We start from the raw sequence: 18,254 nt of genomic DNA on the forward strand, positions 1-18,254 counted from the left end.
CCTTTGGGGAAGGCTGGAGGAAAGATTAACAATATAAATTTTGACAGTGTACTGGGATCCTTCCTCAAAGGGACACCGCCTCCCCTTCATTCATTTGGTTCTGGGTCTATAAACTGGATCAAGTCTGGGAATTGATAAAGGGGCCATGACTCTTTGTTTTTAAGATTCAAGTGATACTTTTGTTCACTTGACCTTGAACTTTTCTGTTTATTCAGGTGAAATAAGGATTTAGTAGGTTTCCTATCTATTTCACTTCTAGGAATGCCCTGATCCACTAGCCAACACCACAGGTCTGAGTGAGTTAAACTCTTCTCATTGCTGCTTTGACTCCTCTGCCCATTAGGATAACCAGACCCACCACATCTTTGGCATCTGAGTGCTTCCATTTGGCCCCTAGCATCCTGGGGTCTAGTTACTTCCAGTGCATTTAGATTTCCCAACTCAGTGACTGTGATTCCCACTGCGAGGTCTGGTCTACATAGAAGAGCAATCACAGAGCTATTCAGGGATGCTAGGGCCCCCCTCAAAAATTTATTCCTCATAGGAATTGTGAGCTGTGTCTCTTCTGGACACTCCCAGGGTGAGTGGGTAGGTCTTAAGTGACAACTCCACTCCAACATGCTAATCTCCCTGAGCCTTTGTATCTCTTCATCTACATTAAACCAAGGAAGGTCCAGCATTTCTAATTTGCCCACCATGGGCCACATTTTCCATGTCCACGTTTCAGTCAACCAACCAGCCAAGCTCTTAGAGCCCTTTCTAACTCCCTAGAGTTAATGGGCCACAACATTAAGTGCAGAATCTCGGCTTAGTGAGCCCATATCAATAAGTTTGGCCTGATCTAACTTTATGATCCTTCCACCATTACCCCACACCTTTAATGTTCATCCCCACCCTTATCCCTCAGATTTGTGTCTGTATAAGTTAGAAAACCCAAGTAGTTCTTTCGCAGTTTAGTGCACCTCCTCATGGGTCACGCTTTGGGCCTCACATGGAGAGGCCTGCTGGCACATGAGTCCAGTTAGGGGTCTAGACACATAGAGGGGTGGGGGTGGATCCTGAGGAGAATCAGCATTGTCTTGAAAAACAACTGCCTCAGGGCTGTTCGCTACTGTTTCCCCAGACAAGGTAGGGTTAACCCTCTCAGCCAGAGATGGAGAAGCAGCCCCCACTGGGGGTGAATAAACCTCTTTCATTGGTAAAGAAGACTCATTAGAATTTAGGGGCTCAATGTTCCCACTTTCATCAGGGTCTTCCCACACATCCCCATTCCAACATTCAGGATTCCAGTCCTTCCCAATCAGTGTCCTCATTTTAACAGGAAACAGTCTACAAGATTGAACCTCACCTCAGGTTGTAATTTGCTGGTCGCAGGATGAGATTCTGGGTTTGGTTTTCAACAATCTCAGCCCTGCAACTACAGGAGATAAACCTCTCCTTCATGACACACAAAGAAGATTTCAGGTCATTTACATGGCACTTGAGCCGAGCTGAGAATCTGAAGCCCTGAGCTCATCCTTTTCTTTCTTCACTTTGTCCAGTAACATTGGGAGCAACCAGCCAATCTCATTCTATTTGTTAGTTTGAAAAAAATGTTTAAAAGTATAATGTAAATAATCACCCAGATCCTTGCTTCTTATAAGTGGGTAGTTAGGAGCATCCAAAGTGATGTTGCCAGATCCCTATTGCCAGATCATGTCATGGACCATCATTGCTCTCTTAACTACTGGAAATAGAATCATTAATATATTTAAGTATAACAACTCTATTTCCAGTAGTTAAGATAGCTGGAGGAATCACACTCCCTAACTTCAGACTATACTACAAAATTACAGCAATCAAAACAGTATGGTACTGTACAAAAACAGATGCATAGATCAATGGAACAGGATAGAAAGCCCAGAAATAAACCTATGCACTTATGGTCAATCAATCTATGACAAAGGAGGCAAGAATATACAATGTAGAAAAAAGGCAGTCTTTTCAATAAGTGGTGCTGGGAAAACTGGACAGCTGCATATAAAAGAATGAAATTAGAACATTCTCTAGCACTATATACAAAAATAAACTCAAAGTGGATTGAAGACTTAAATGTAAGACTGGATACTATAAAACTCATAGAGGAAAACATAGAACACTCTTTAATATAAATTGCAGCAATATTTTTTTGGATCCTTCTAGAGTAATGGGTTCAAAAACAAAAACAAATGGGATGTAATTAAACTTAAAAGCTTTTGCACAACAAAGGAAAACATAAACAAAACAAAAAGACAACCTACAGAATGGGAGAAAATATTTGCAAGTAATGTGACTGACAAGGGATTAATTTCCAAAATATACAAACAGCTCATACAGCTCAATAGCAAAAAAACAAAACGAAACAAAAAACACAACCCAATCAAAAAATGGGCAGAAGATCTAAATAGACATTTCTCCAAAGAAAACATACAGAAAAAGTGAAAAAGTGCTCGGCACGTGAAAAAGTGCTTGGCATCACTAATATTAGAGAAACGCAAATCAAAAGTACAATAAGTTATCACCTCACACTGGTCAGAATGGCCATCATCAAAAAGTCTACAAATAAATGCTGGGGAGGGTGTTGAGGAAAGGGAACCCTCCTGCACTGTTGGTGGGAATGTAAATTGATGCAGCCATTATGGAGAACAGTATGCAGGTCCTTTAAAAAACTAAAAATAGAGTTACCATACGATCCAGCAATCCCACTCCTGGGCATACATCCAGAAAAAACTCTAACTCATAAAGATACATACACCCCCAATGTTCTTTGCCATACTATTTACGATAGCCAAGACACGAAGCAACCTGAATGTCCGTCAACAGATGAATAGATAAAGAGGATGTGAGATATATATATATATATATATATATATATATATATATATGATGGAATATTACTCAGCCATAAAAAAGAATGAAATAATGCCATTTGCAGCAACATGGATGGACCCAGAGATTATCATACCAAGCAAAGTAAGTCAGACAGAGAAAGACAAATACCATATGATATCACTTATATGTGAAATCTAAAAAACTGATACAAATGAACTTATTTACAAAACAGAAATAGACTCACAGACATAGAAAGCAAACTTATAGTTACCAAAGGGAGAGAGAGTAGAGGGATAAATTAAGAGTTTGGAATTAAAATATACACAATATATAAAATATTACTATATATAAAATATATAACAAACAGGGACCTACTGTATAGCACAGGAACTATACTATAATATACTACAGTATCTTATAATAACCTATAATAGAAAAGAATCTGCAAAAGGATAGATATATATGTATAACTAAACCACTTCACTGGACCCCTGAAACATTGTAAATCAACTATACTTCAATAAAAAATAGAAATTAAAAATATATATATTTAAATCTAATCAGAGAGTGAATTCCAGAAACTACAGAACCAATTCAGAAAACTCATCCTTACACCTCCATTTCTCTAGAACCTCTCTCAATACCAAAACATATATTAGTCAGTGTTCTTCAGAGAAACAGAACTAATAGAAGGTATACCTCTCTCTCTATCTCTATTTAAAGAGATTTATTATAAGAAATTGGCTCACATGATTATGAGGCTGACAAGTCCCAATATCTTCAGGGTGAGTCAGCAAGCTGGAGACTTAGGAGAGTCAACGTTTTAGTTCCAGTCTGAAGACTGGCAGGCTTGAGACCTAGGAAGAGCCAATTCAGTTCCAAAGTGAAGGCAGGAAAAATTCTCCCTTACTGTGGGAAGGTCAGCTTTTTTTTCTCCCCCCCAAGGCCTTCAACTGATTGGATGAGGCCCACCCACATTAGAGAGGGCAATCTGCATCACTCAATCTACCAATTCAAATGTTAATCTCATCCAGATATACCTTTACCTACACACCCAAAATAATATTTGACCAACTATCTGGGCACCTCCTGGTCCAGTTGAGTTGACACGTAAAATTAACCATCCCACTCTCCAATGCTTAACTAATACCTGATTCATTGTGGTGCCAACAAATGTTTGTTCGATTGACCTTAACATACATGTCACTGTGTATATGAAAGATTGATTCATTTTGAAATTAGGTTGTAACTGATAATACATCTCACAAATATCATATGTTTTGAAATGTTCACTACATACCAATCAACAGTCATTGCATCCAGACCTAGTTTGTCATGATGTGTTAAGTACAAGATACTGTGTGGGTGCTAGTTTCTAGGCAGAAGGCTCAGGGCCTCTTAGTCTTGTTAATGAGTCCAAGAAAAAGTTGAAATATAGATTGGGGAGTTGAGGAAGGCCCTCTAAGGAAGTGACATTTACATCCAGACCTGAAGGATGAACACCAGATAGTCATTGTTCTGTTTTCTTATGATTGTGGGAAATGAGAAAAGAATCAGGGGTTTGTCAGCCACAGTCCTGTACAGGGGATGCTCTCTTACCAGCATCCAGGGGGGGTGGCGGATGCAGGGCTGACACAGAGGTGAGCTGCTGGGTCCTTCTGCAGAGTGTATGCAATGGAGAAAATCAGGTGCATTTCACATTTTCCTTCATACTTTGAAGTATTGTGTGAATTTCCTTCACAAGTATGTATCATGCTTACCTACATAACAACTAAGTCAAACTTAGAAACTGCTGGTGGGACTATATCCATCTAATTCATTTATAGGGCAATTTGGTAACATGTAATTAAAGATCTATAAAGTGCCTACCCTTTGCCTTAAGATGATTTTACTTTTAGCATTTTACTGTGGCTAAATGTGGGTGTACAAAAACACCTGCCATCACCATACCCACAAAGAGGTGTGAAGTGATAAACGTGTTAATTAACTTGACTGTGGGAATCATTTCACAACGTATACACACGTCAAATCATCACACTGTACCCCTCATTATTTGTCAATTAGATCTCAATAAAGCTGGGCGAAAAAGATGAGACTATTTGTGCAACGATGGTTGTATTAGAGAAAAATGAGGAATAATGCAAATATCAACTCTAGGGAGACAGTGGGATCAGTTAAAGACCATCCACTTAAGGAAATCCTCCCCAGCCCTCAGAAAAGACGTGTAGAAAACTAGATAACAACAATCCACTTGGGAAACAAAGCAGATAAAAGCAAAAAGTGGGCTGATAAAAGCAGTGGTAAATGATAAGTCCCCAGCAAACTGCAGAGACACTAAGTACCGCTTTCAGGAGCCCAGTTGCTTCCCCACGTTACCTCGGCTATTAAATACTTCAAAGGCTATGGCAAATGACAGGGGGAGACCTGGCCAGTGCTGGAAAATGTACCATTATGTACTGTTACTTTCCAAAATAAGTTGTTTGATCTTGGATTAGGGTAGGGCTTTTATGAAAGAAAAACACAGTCACACTTCAGATGTCAGTCCTAATAATAGAGGGACTCAGATGTCAATTCCAAGCAAGTTCGGGCATCAGGCCGTTCTTTTGTTTGAGAATGACTCTGGGTCCAAGTTGCAGGTAGAAGTTTGTCCTTGGCAGGCTTTGGGGCACTGGGCAGCCAGGCTGTCTTCTGGGTGTTGGCAGCCAACCTGCAAGTCTCTCTGTGAAGCCCAAGGGAGAGAGAAGGAGGCAGGAGGTCTGTGGCTGAAATCTGGAGGAGCAAAGGGAGTTCTGTCAGATTGGGGGGCGGGGGGAGGGAGGGATATGGTCGGGGAGCTAGGGAGGCAGCACTAAAAGCAAGGTCTGGGAAAACAGAGGACGAACTTGTTATAATGGATAATAATTCCTAATATGTTAGAAAAGAGTCTGTGTAACAGATTTCGCTAGCACGGACTGTCATTCATGAACTTGTGAAATATTTGTCACCCACTTTATTTGATGCAAGCACAGTTTAGAGGTGTGGCACAGTGTGTGTGTGTGTTTGTGTGTGTGTGTGTGTGTTTGTGAGAGAGAGAGAGATTTGGGAGGATGTCATGTAAAATACAAAACCTGGGCTTCGTTGGTGGCGCAGTGGTTGAGAGTCCGCCTGCCGATGCAGGGGACACGGGTTCGTGCCCCGGTCCGGGAAGATCCCACATGCCGCGGAGTGGCTAGATTCATGAGCCATGGCCGCTGAGCCTGCGCATCCGGAGCCTGTGCTCCGCAACGGGAGAGGCCACAGCGGTGAGAGGCCTGCGTACCGCAAAAAAAAAAAAAAAAAAAAAAAAAACCTGCCTTCAGGGATCTTATCCATCATTTAACAAGGAGGACCACCTTCTGTGTATGGTCCCTCCATCATGCCTAGAGGGAAAGGTGTCCAACTCACCAGGGACATTGTGAAAAATATAATTTTATATAAAGCACCAGACTCTGCATTTGCATGGCAGTTAGTAGGCAATCGGTAAACGATGCTATTGTTGTTATTATGATAACACTTATTAGTACAGGAAGAGACACATGCAAGGTCTCCCGGCCTCCACTTCTAACCCATTGTGTTGAGCTAAGCTGGCCTCTTCGTGGTTGGATCTGGGAGGCTGGGCACACCGGGTCCGTTTCCCTTCTCTGTTAGAGTGCGAGGGCTGCCGTGACAAAGCACCACAAACGGAGTGGCTTAACCACAGACACGTATTCTCTCCAGGTTCTAGAGGCTCTAAGTCTGAGATCAAGGTACAGGCAGGGCCATGCTCCCTCTGAAGCTCTAGCCAAGAATCCTTCCTTGCCTCTTTCCAGCTTCTGGTGGTTTCTGGCTGTCCTTGGTGTTCCTCGTCTTGTAGCAGCATCACTTCAGTTTCTCTCTCTGTGTTTGTGTCTCTGTGTCTCTCCTGATGAGGATACCCGTCATTGGATTTAGGCCCACCCTAATCCAATAGGACCTCATTTTAACTTGACTGCATCCATCTGTTTACAATAACATCATAGTCACAGGTACTGAGAGTTAGGACCTGAACATATATTTTGCAGGGACACAGTTCAACCCACCATACCCACCTTCTGGTAACGGGACACTGTGGTTTCATCTGGTCTCTGGATTTAGAAGGGCCAACTCTGACCCAGGCTGGAAAGGTGGACATGGGACCCAAGACCGGCCACCCTCTTGGCCATATTGATTAGTGTAGATGTGTGCATTTAGGTCCAAACCAGGCAATGAGATTCAATGCCAGCATTTTTTGGAAACTCCTGAAGAGGAAACCTCTCTTTCTGCTGGTCTAAGTTGGGCAGATATAAACCCAGCTCTGCCTACGGTCAGCACACGGACAAGCCTGCCTGGGAATAAGGAAAGCCTATAGGGGCAGCAACAGGGTCCAAGTCCTGATGATGTCATTTGAGCCCCTGGATCCTACTGTACCTGAATTCAGATACTTCTGATTTTTCCAATGACATAAGCCAATAAATTTACTTCTTTTCTTTTTTGATTATGACATTTGTAATAGTAAGTTTTCTTGTCAATTAAAAGTCCCAAATGATACATTGTATTCATCTTCACATTTATGTTTTTCTGTTTTCGTGGCAAAGTTTGTTGCAGGTCTGTGCCACCATATACTAGAAAAGGCTTGTTCTCTGCTTTCAAACCACTCACAACCTAGTGTGCAGACGGACAAGGGGCTGTGGACGATATTGGTTGAGAGCCTCAACAGAGAGGACCCAAATGCCCGGGTTCAGTTCCCATCTCATCCATCACCCATCACCACCTGGGTTACCTTGGACAAGTTACTCAGCCTCTCTGTGTCTATGCTTCCTCATCTATAGAATAAGAATAATAATAGTCCTTATATTATGAGACTGTTGCAGGATTAAGTGAATTAATATATAAAAAGTACATGGAACAATGCCTGATGCTTTTTAACAGCTATATAAGGGTGAGTTATTGTTATTGAGTAGAAAGTATTCTTCCTAAATTCCCATAATGGCCCTATGAAATTAGTACTATTATTTCTACTTTACAAATAAAGAAACTAAAGCTAACTTCGGTGATTCAATAATTATGTGAAATCTAGTTCACACAATGAGGAAGTGATAAAACTGAATCCAGAGTGCAGTGTCTTTGACATTTGGCCACATGGCCAGGCATGGGTCAGAAGTAGATTACAAAACTCTGAACAGCAGCTCTGAGATCTGTTGGATGTTGAACAATTCATGATGACAAAGGGCTTTATAGGGTAATGACTTCTGAAAATGGAGTTTCATAAGTTATCACATTTGCCCATTTTTGTTGGGCCAGGATCTAGCATAGTACCTGACTTGTGCTAAATAACCAATAGAGGCTTTCTGAGTGAGTAAATGAATGAATGAATAATAGCTTTTATCCATCCCTATACATTAGCTTTTTATCTATATATTATGGATAGACTGGCCTAGAATTAGAGGATGTAAATTGCTAGGACAACTCTTGGGATTCATTCTGATAAGTTTTTATCCATTTATTTTGCAGAAATATACAGAGCACCCGCATGTACCAGGCAGCATGTTAAATTCTGAATGTACATGGGTGGATAAAACCAACACATCATCAGCACTTGTGGAATTTACAATCTCATGGTGGACACAAGCAATAGAAAAGTAAATAGCAAATACAGACATGATTACAAATAATGACCAGAGACCTACCAAAAGGAATTCAATGATAGAAAGTGATGGCGCATGCATGGGGAATTTAGCTATTTGGTCATGAATGGCTCTCTCTGAAGAGGTAACATCTTGAGCTGAGACTGAAGGCTAAGGAGGAGCCATGCCAGGGGCAAAGAGAGGAGGGTTCTAGAATCTAGAGGAAAGCATTCAGTGTGTCCTGAGAGTGAAGGGAGTGGAGTGTCCTGGGAGGAAAGAGAGGCACAGATGTGGTTGGAGGGGCTAGAAGGGGGCCAGATCACACAGTCTGAGGGAGGAGGGTCCCACACATGGTGGGCACTCAGTGAACACCTGTGGAATAATGAAATGAATGTTGAATGGTCTATGCTGTGGGGTTGGATTTTACTGTTGCTCCTCAAGAAATGAGCTGTTCTCAGTGGCTATGGCCTTCTTAGTCATTACAATTACTTATTAAATTTGGTTTAGTCAAGAGGACAGTAGAGAATGACAGGAAACACCACAAAAATAGTAAATCCAAGACATCTCCAAAATTGCAGGGTTGAGACAGATTTCCAAGCTCTTCCGGAGAGTCAGCAATGTTCTCCTCAGCCGCGGACTAACTCCATTTGTAAATTTGAAATGCCTGAACCACAACAACTAGAACTGATGAGAAGATGGACTTTGGGAATTCCACAAAGTCATCAATCACGTTAATTCCAGGTAATAGCCAAGAGCGATGAGAGAAGTCTTTCAGCCTCTGTTCTGGGCCTTGTTTTATCTAGTCCAGAGGGAAGTTACTGAGTAACCGTGTGTTAGGGATTCCTTGGGCTGAAATCAGCCTCCCAGAGCATCCTTCAGTTCTTGGGTCTGTCTGAGTCAAATCCACCCACCTCGTATCCACAAGTCCTCTTGCTCAAACCAAGCACTTATCTTGTCATTTACTGGCTCCTCAGGGCCTATGCAATAAACTGCAAATTCCTTAAAATGGTACTTAAGACCTTCTAAAATTGGGCTTCAACATCTTTTTACTGTCTCTACTTTCTCAAAGTTTCTTGATTTTGCTTGATGTCAAACATGTTCATTTCTGTAGTGTCCCTGCTGCTTGGCATGACCTTCCACAGACTCTCATCTTTATCTCTCTGACAGATCCTTCGAGGATAAACACAGATGCCAACTCTTCTGTGAAGCTTTCTTTGACTTAACTAGTTTGAACAGATCCCTCCTTCCTTGAAGGCTCTTTGTAAATTAGCATTTCATTTGTAAAGTTTGAAGATGTCTACCATAGGATGCCTTAGATTTTTCGGCCTTCAGAAAGAAATAGGTAAGAAAAGGCAGAGAGGGACAACCAAAGAGTGGTAAGAAAACTAGCTTTCTAAAGCAAACGCAGTTTCGTAGAAGGAACTCGAGACGGTGCAATCAGATAGATTAAGGAAAGGGACAATGACTTCAATACCTAGATGGATAAGGCAGGTAAATGGAAATTAGGGACCTTGGCTGGTGAAGGCCACGGAGTGATGGAAACCATGGTGGATGGACAAACACTATTAGGTCCCACTGCACATTGCCACGCAGGCAAGGATGGGGCCAAGGGTTGCCAGAGCTTAGGATTTTTCAAGAGAAGATGAAAACCTGGATTTTACGTGAAATTCTTTATTTTTGTAAACTGTTGTCAAGTAATTCAAATTAAAGGAAAAATAGACACTCTACGGGTTAAACCTAGGGTGAGTATATCAGGATGGAACCCCAAGCTCAAAGGCCAGGCCAGAGTTTCGAGCATCCTGAATGTCTGTGAGAGGACTTTTTGGGCTTATTCAATACTCAACATGCAAAATTGTATTTAAACTAGCGAGGTTCAATGTTGGGCGTAATAGAACTGTTGCATTGGGGTTAGACTTGTTCATTCTTTTACGGTATACAAACATTGCTTCTTGAATTTCTTTATGGTTTCCTAAAGGAGTTGATTTGCAGGCTTCAAATGAGGACATTTCTTTCATTTCTCAGGCTCAGCCCTGGGCCAGAATAAGATGAGTCATAGCTGGTCCCTCAGTGCGGGGGGGGGGGGGAGGGATAAATAAGGAGGTTGGGATTAACATATACACATGTATATGTATACACATATACATATATACCTACTGTATAGCACAGGGAACTCTAGTCAGTACTCTGTAATAACCTATATGGGGAAAGAATCTGAAAAAAAGAGATACATGTATATGTATAACTAAATCACTTTGCTGTACACCTGAAACTAACACAACATCGTAAATCAAATATACTCCAATATAAAATAAAAATTTTAAAAAAAGAATAAGAAAATCCAGAAAAAAAAAAAAGCAGGGAAGTGACGAAACCAACCAGGTAACCTGATAATGCAAAGGATTAAACATCTAACAGTGCAACTTTGGGAGTATGTGCTGGAAGATTTGGACAATGAGAAAAGTGGGAATAGTTTGGCGAGGCTTCAGGGAGAATGGGTAGAAGTGGGGCCGTGGGGACAATGGACGTCTGAAATTGAGCAGAACAAATAATAAAATCAAGGTGATAAGAGCCACTTCATCCTCTTGCCCTTTCTTCCAATAAATTCCGTGCGTATGGCTTGAGTACCTACCGTGGGCTTAGCACTACTCTGGCCACTGGGGACAAAGAACAGAGATGCCCTAAAGACGAGGAGGATGGACCTGGGTTCGAAGCAGCAAAATGCTTAAGACCTAGGCAGACTGGTGTGGATCTTGTCCCTGTCACTAATTAATTGTTTGATCTTAAAGGAATTTCTTAGCAACTCCAGGTCCTAGTCTCTGTATCTGTAAAATGGGGAGAGTAGTTCCATCAATCACATAGTTTTATTGTGAGATTAACAAAGAATATTTGTGTAAACCAGTCAGCACAGTGCCTGCCACATAGTAAGGACTTAACAAACAATAGCAATTACTACATTTACACGTAAATTCTCCAATAGAAGAATATAAAAGAGTGTTGACCCAAAGGGGAAAATTATTTTCTATCTCTTCCTTTTATTTGTTTCCTTCATAGCATGCACTTCAATTTGAAATTATGTTCCCAAAGGCTTCTTAGTTCTTCTATGCTACCTGTACCCCCAACCCCCCATTGCAAGGTGCAGGAAAGCATCTGCTATATCCACCTTGGCCTCCCAATGTTTCCTAGCACCTAAGCCTATGTTAGGTACCTACTAATAATAGCATTTTTGAACACTCATATGTGTGGATTCTAATCCATTCTAGTGCATTATCTCATCTAATCCATTGCAGCAATCTAAAGGATTGTTGCTATTATTGTCTCCAATTTAAAAATGAGGTGACGGAGACATACAGATATCGAGTCACTTGCTCAGATTCACAAGGCGGGTAAGTGGAACCAGGGTTGAAATGTGTTCTGGCCAGTGCTATAGCCCGTGCCCCCATCCAATGCCAATGTAGTATCTGTAGAATAAATGCATTAATGAGTGGGCAATGGAAAAAAAGGCTCATAAGGGAGGGGACAATTTAATTGGATAGGAGGATGAGTAAGAGTCTGCAGGTAAACAAGGGACAGAGTACAAATGTGTGCATGCATGAAATGAGATAGTAACTACAGGAAGATCGAGTATAGCAAACAAACAAACAAATAGTGTGTGTGTGTGTGTGTGTGTGTGTGTTTGATAGAGACAGAGAGAGACAGAGATAGACAGAAAGAGACAGAGAGACAGAGAACAGGTCTTAATGAATTTGGGCATTTTCCTACCAGCACCAGAGAAAACACTGAAGGGAAAACATGGGGCACAGTTACGTCCCTTTTTATAATCAACCTTCTGGTTGCAATAAGGATGAATCACAAGTTAGAAGACAATTGTGGCTCTGTGAGCAGTTTCAGATATTTCTGAATTTGGAATGTTTAGGTATTAACAGGAAGAAATATTTCCAATTATAGTTTGGAAGAGTCCACAAGAAATAATGAGAGCAAGCCTCAACCTTATTCAGAAAGGGGTTCCCTAAATGGATTTTTGAGCTTTTCCCGTTTTTGATCCAATATTGGACTGCACAGGTCTGCTAGGTGTTACTTTAATTCTTGGGCTGAAACAGCCACGTAAACACAAACGTGGACAGGCACTAAACTGTTGGACGATCTTTAGTTTGGGAATTTAAACACAAGGAATGGTTAGGTTTTGCAGTGGCCATCATTCCAAAACATAAATCACGCCAAATTTGTTTGAATTCCTGTCTTTAGAAGGTTGTGTGTTTTGACAAACCTTGCAGCAAATTTGGTCCAGCTTTTGGATTTGTAATGAAACCTGAAACCAAACGTGCTGGCCTGCCTTGGGGTCCTCTTGCAGGAAAGAGTTCCAAGCAGCCTTACTGTAATGCCTTCCCTAATCTTATCCTGGCAAGAGACGTTACTGTATTGGGCTGCACTGGAAGTTTGAGGTGGACTCTGCAAACATTTCATGCACTTATGGAAAAGGACTAATCAAGACCGCAATTTGGGGGCATTTCTATGCCTGAGTATTCTTGAGAGTGTAAATTGCAGAATTAGCAATACCTTATCCCCTGTTGGCTAGTGACTTAGAGATACCCCAAGCCATGACTGGGGCAGAAAGTTAATTAATTTGCTTATTAAAAAGAAGAAATGTCTCATTTGCATGCATTTACATTTAAGTCTTGCATGCATCAAGCTTTTTGGTGGTCTTTGCTTTCTTTCCTCAATACCACTGACCTAGCTAGATATTAGCTCAAAACATTTACATTTTCTGCATCTGGGCTTTGTTTAAGGGGTAGATGTCTGGTTATCATTGGTTCCAGCAGAACTTGATTGTCATACAGATCATTTAATCTCTATAGACATCCTTTCCCCTCCCGTGGGCCGTGCGAATTTTCTCCCAGTTATCACATACCGCAATTGAGAAAAGATTCATGTACTTGACCAGTCTTAGAAAATAAAGACCTTGTCTCCATTAGAGTTGGACATGTTATTTGGGGATGAGCCATTCAATTATTTGTAATTTCCTACTCAACTGAATTTTCCATGGTCATTTTTGTGGGAGTTTTCTCTTTCTTGCTTTTCCTCTCTTACTTGGAGGTCTGCTTTGGCAGGGTTTTTTTTTCTTTTTCTTTTTTCTCTCTCCTAGGGAAAGAAGACCATTGCACCATGGGTGTATCTTAGGCATTCCACATTCCAAAGAATCGTTTTTTACCTGAAAATGCTTCAGTGACCTGAATCCTGGCCCCCTCAAACCAGCTTGAATGAAGCTTTGGGAGAAGGAGAGGGAGGGGGCTGGGAAGAGGGGGTGATTGGGGAGGGCAAGGGGTTAGGAGGGGTTGAAATGCAGACTCTAACAAGCTCTTGCTTGGAACAACAGTAAGCAAAATCAAAACTACAGAGGAAGATTAGTGCAGAGGGAAATCTACATGGGAGTGAATCACCAGCTCAGTTACCGGGGACCACGATGCCCCCGTTTCTGTATTTTGTAGTCATCACATTTCTGAACCATCACAACGGTGTGGCTGTCAGGGGTGAGTGGCTCTGGCAGCGGTTAAACCACCTATATGCTAACAAGCTCAGCAATCAGGTTGTGAAGGGTCCTGGCAAGAGGAAAATAATCCAACCAAACCTTAGACCTCTGTCAGGCTGTGAGGAGAATTATATTTTTGAACTAGTCTACAGTGTGGACAGGAAATGACCTCTCCACAAACTGCTTCTTTAAAAACAAGCAGTGGTGCCTAAAGCTATCCAGCTCCCCTCTCTCTCTCCCTCCCTCCTTCCCTCTCTTCCTCCCTCCCAGCCTCCCTCCCTCTCTGAAGCTCCTGCTCTCTCCCTCCCCTCCCGAGAGCTCTCCCCCCTCCTCCCTCCCTCCCGCTTGCTCTCCGTCTCTCTCTCGCTACCGAGGGCTCCCACAGCAGTTCCCAGCCAGTGTGTTCAGCCTGCCTGCCTGCCTGCCTCTGTGTGTGTGTGCGCGCGCGTGTGCGAGCGTGTGCGTGCGGCTACTTTGTACTGTGAAGAACACAGCCCATGTGCTCTGCATGGACGTTACTGCTACTCTGTTTAGCTTGATTTTCGACAGGCAGGCAAGATGTCCAGCACACCACATGACCCCTTCTATTCTTCTCCTTTTGGCCCATTTTATAGGAGACATACACCCTACATGGTACAACCAGAGTACCGAATCTATGAGATGAACAAGAGACTGCAGTCGCGCACAGAGGTAAGTACTTCAACCTTGGGTGTGTGTTTGTGTGTGTGTGTGTGTGTTTTCTTCAAACTGTGCCTGAGCTTTTCCTGGGTGGCTGGCTGCATTCTGCGGGAAGTGTCCCACTAGATACTACCACGTACGTGGAAATGAGCGCCAGCATGAATCCACTAGTTTGGACGCTGGGTTTCCAGGCACAGCAACTCTTGGAGCTGGGGACAGTTTCTGCCGGAATCTTGAAATAGACAACCCAGCACTTGATTCGCCTGCCGGGTGTCCAGAAATGCTGCTCTACCAGAACTCTGGCATTTTCAGGCTCTCAGTCGGTCCCCTTAGTGTTTCTTGAGATAGAATTCCGAGGGATTTGGTGATCATTTGCATCCAGCAAAATAATTTTTTTTTTTAACAAATCCCAGAGGAAGTCTGCTTGACCGGCATTTGCTTTTCAAAGTCATCAAAATCGAGGTGAAAAGGGCAGAAGAGCCACCCTTCGTACTTTTCAGAACTAGCCCTGGAGGGACATGTTTGTCTATTTCCGTGTTAAATTCAGAAACCAGTTGCTTGGGGCAAGGGGTTCTTGACTTTCTTCCCTCGACGGTGGGAGTGTCTCCCAGGAGCTCTCACTTCCACAGGAGCTGGCTCAGAATTCAAGTCAGCTTGAGTTTTTGCATATTGTGATCTTGTGCCCCAGAGAGAAGCCTCACCTACTCGCAAGCAACTCTGGGAGCAGAGAGGAGACAGGACTTTCAGAACTTTGTAAATGCAAAACTCCAGACCGCCTCCTGCAATTTAAATATTTAATGCCAGTTGACTTTTCCTCTGTGCTGGCTGGGCTGGTAGATCCTACTGCTGGGCTGTCCATTTGCCTTTAAGTTGAGGCTTTGTGTTGAAGTGTTCTGAGAAGGAGTTTGTTATAGGGGCACCAAAGTCACTTTAAGAAGTAGAAATAGCTGGGAAATCTGTCTTCTCTGCAGAGTACAGGTACCCGGAGGGTTGATGGCAAAGAGCTTTCAGGGAATAGCTTTGGTAGAATTTTAGGTAGAAGCTTGACTCTTAATTCTGGAAAGGGACCCAAGGTTTTACGATAAAATAAAACACACTTGCTTGAATTGTTAACAGAGCCATGGAGAATTCATGATGTTTAATGTATTTAATATAGCTAACAAGATGTGACCTGCTTTCTGATTGGCTAACTGCTGGACAAGGACTGATTAAAAAAAAAAAAAAAGCTGGGCTGTCTTTATCACTGCTATTTTCTTTATATGTTAATACATCATAGATGTTAAGTGGACTTGATGATACCGTTGCTCTCCCCAGAAGCCAGTAGCTTTTATACAAGTGTAAACTCTGTCGTGCTAAGGGTGGTGAGCTGTTGGCAGAAAATGATATTTGTGTGTTGTTGTGTGTGTGTAGTTGTGTATGTATGTTACAATTTGTATATTGCATTCAGATCTTTGCAACTGTGTATTGGAATCTTAAACTCTTGCACAAACTATTGATTGTGGCAGCCTGCTTTCAGAATTAGGAGGACAGAATATGTCATACTGTTCAGGCACACATAATTGCAACACAGATTTGGAGTAAAAAAAAAGTCTTAAAAATATGATTAGTTTTAAAAAAGAGACCAGCGACCTTTATGGATCAATTCTTGAACAGCAGGATTTAAAAAGAACCCGTGTCCATCTTACATTTTAGAAAGTTTTTGAGGAGTTGTAGAAGGAGGGTTTTTCTCCATCCTTCTCGGTTAAGAGAGCAGGCAGATTTCTCTGATATCTGTGTTCTCCTGTGCCCCTTAATTATCACCTGGCCAGTTCTGAGCTAGAATACTTATCTGGAGGACTTCTCTATCCTGGTCCTCATAAAAATCTGCAGGATGCAATAAGGTCCCACATTTGTTTCACATTTGAGAGAAAACCTTTAAAGTCCCAAATTCATAGTATTGTTTCTTAAAACTGGCACGTTATCTTTTGTGAGAGCTAAACTCAGGAATTCCTAACTTTTGGATTCTGGGGTATTACTTTTAAGTAGAAAACCTGCTTCACAGCTCAAGAAACTGGAGAGGAAAGCTTGCTATGACAAATCCTAAAGATTTTTTTAAACCTCGCTGACTGACAGAAAAGCACTGAGAACTGTTTTCTGGTATGTTCTAGAGCCAACCCTGAACACTTCTTCCCTTAATTAGATCTTTTTTATAATTATCCAAATAATTGCTCTGACACTTCCTTTTTTCTTTGCCGAGCAGTAAAGGATGTCACGAACCCAAGGCCATAAGTTTGTTTTCATTTCATATGAAAAAAAAGGAGAAAATCAAATAATTGCTCCTAAGATATATAAATATTAACATTCGATATTAGATTTTGATCAACGTTTGTAATGGAAAAATATTTAGAAAAAATAACTTCTTGAAAAAGTTACATTGTGTATTTATCAATATTAATGGTGACTATTTATGGTAAAGTTGTTCTGAGCCCTAGAGAGGGATTGGTTGGAATAAAGTGCAGTAATACCCAGCAAGAGTTATCAGTTTATTCACACACAAAATCAAATAGATTGTTGAGTGATTACTTTTAGAATTTAACTGATGCATCCATCCATTTTGGACAAGAGAGACTCACTTTCTTTCTTCTCTCTCTCTTCTGGTTCCTGCTTCTATATTACATGGTATTATTTCATTGACTCCTAATATCGCACTCTCACATACACACCTATGTAATACTCTCGATTCTCCATTCTTTTTTGAACGTAGACTTGCCTAGAAAGAAATTGCAGCAAATCAGTCTCAATGAAAAAATTATAATCGAGTTTGCAGAAATTTCCTAGAAACCTTCTTTATGGAAAGGAAAAAATGTAGTAAAGAAGCATGGTGCTCACCTATTCTCCTTCCATAGATGACTCCCCCAGAGCATTCTCTCCTGGGGATCGATGCATTTCTTCCAATTAAATAAAATCAAAGCCGTTCAGAAGCTGGGTAGTTTTAAAAAACACTGGATTGGGAGTTAATCCTTTTTCGAACTTGTTTCTTTCTTTTACATGGATCTTGGTTCCTCATAAGCAAATTATCTCAAGGCCTCTTTAATTTAAAAATTCAGATTTTACCAAAGTTCAGAGTTTGGTTTTCTTTAGTAGGAGAAAGTGTTGTGAACTTGAGTAACGAGCACAGACATTACTTCTTGGCTCACGGTATTTAGTTCAAAATCACAAATGGTACTGAAAAAATAGGGTCATAGTGGAGAAAATATTGCAGGGAGCGACCCTGCCAGTCTTGTTTAAGGCCAGTGCTGGGAGCAAGCAGTTCCTGGGACAAAGTAGGTGCTCAGTAAACATTTGTGAACAAGCCGATCATGAATCAGTAGCTGACAGAGGAGAGAGAATTTAACTATATCACTGAAATTGGCACCTTTCCTGAGAAGCACAATTCTGATGCCTTTGGGGGTCCTGGTACCTCCTGAAGCTGCTTTAGGGACCTGCTTCCAATTCCCCTAAAAGTGCTCATCTCCACACTTATTGCATCATGAGGCAATTTAGATCCCTAATCTTTGTGGCAAAGGAAAGCAAGTGTCTAAGAA

At 41.5% G+C, this 18,254-nt stretch overlaps 1 protein-coding gene across 7 annotated transcripts in view; it reads left to right on the forward strand.

Moving 5' to 3' along the window:
• The first annotated feature begins 14,412 nt into the window (after nt 1–14,412).
• The window catches only part of LDB2 (LIM domain binding 2), a 378,219-nt gene continuing 374,377 nt past the window's right edge, over nt 14,413–18,254 (forward strand). For all 7 annotated transcript variants that reach the window (XM_082653020.1, XM_082653022.1, XM_082653021.1 and 4 more), the window contains exon 1: nt 14,413–14,703. In XM_082653020.1, the coding sequence (XP_082509146.1) occupies nt 14,572–14,703 (132 nt within the window). In that variant the 5' untranslated portion in view covers nt 14,413–14,571. The remainder of the gene's footprint in view (nt 14,704–18,254) is intronic.

This window comes from Grampus griseus, assembly GCF_964374135.1.
Source record: "Grampus griseus genome assembly, chromosome: 4".
Classification (NCBI taxonomy): domain Eukaryota; kingdom Metazoa; phylum Chordata; class Mammalia; order Artiodactyla; family Delphinidae; genus Grampus; species Grampus griseus.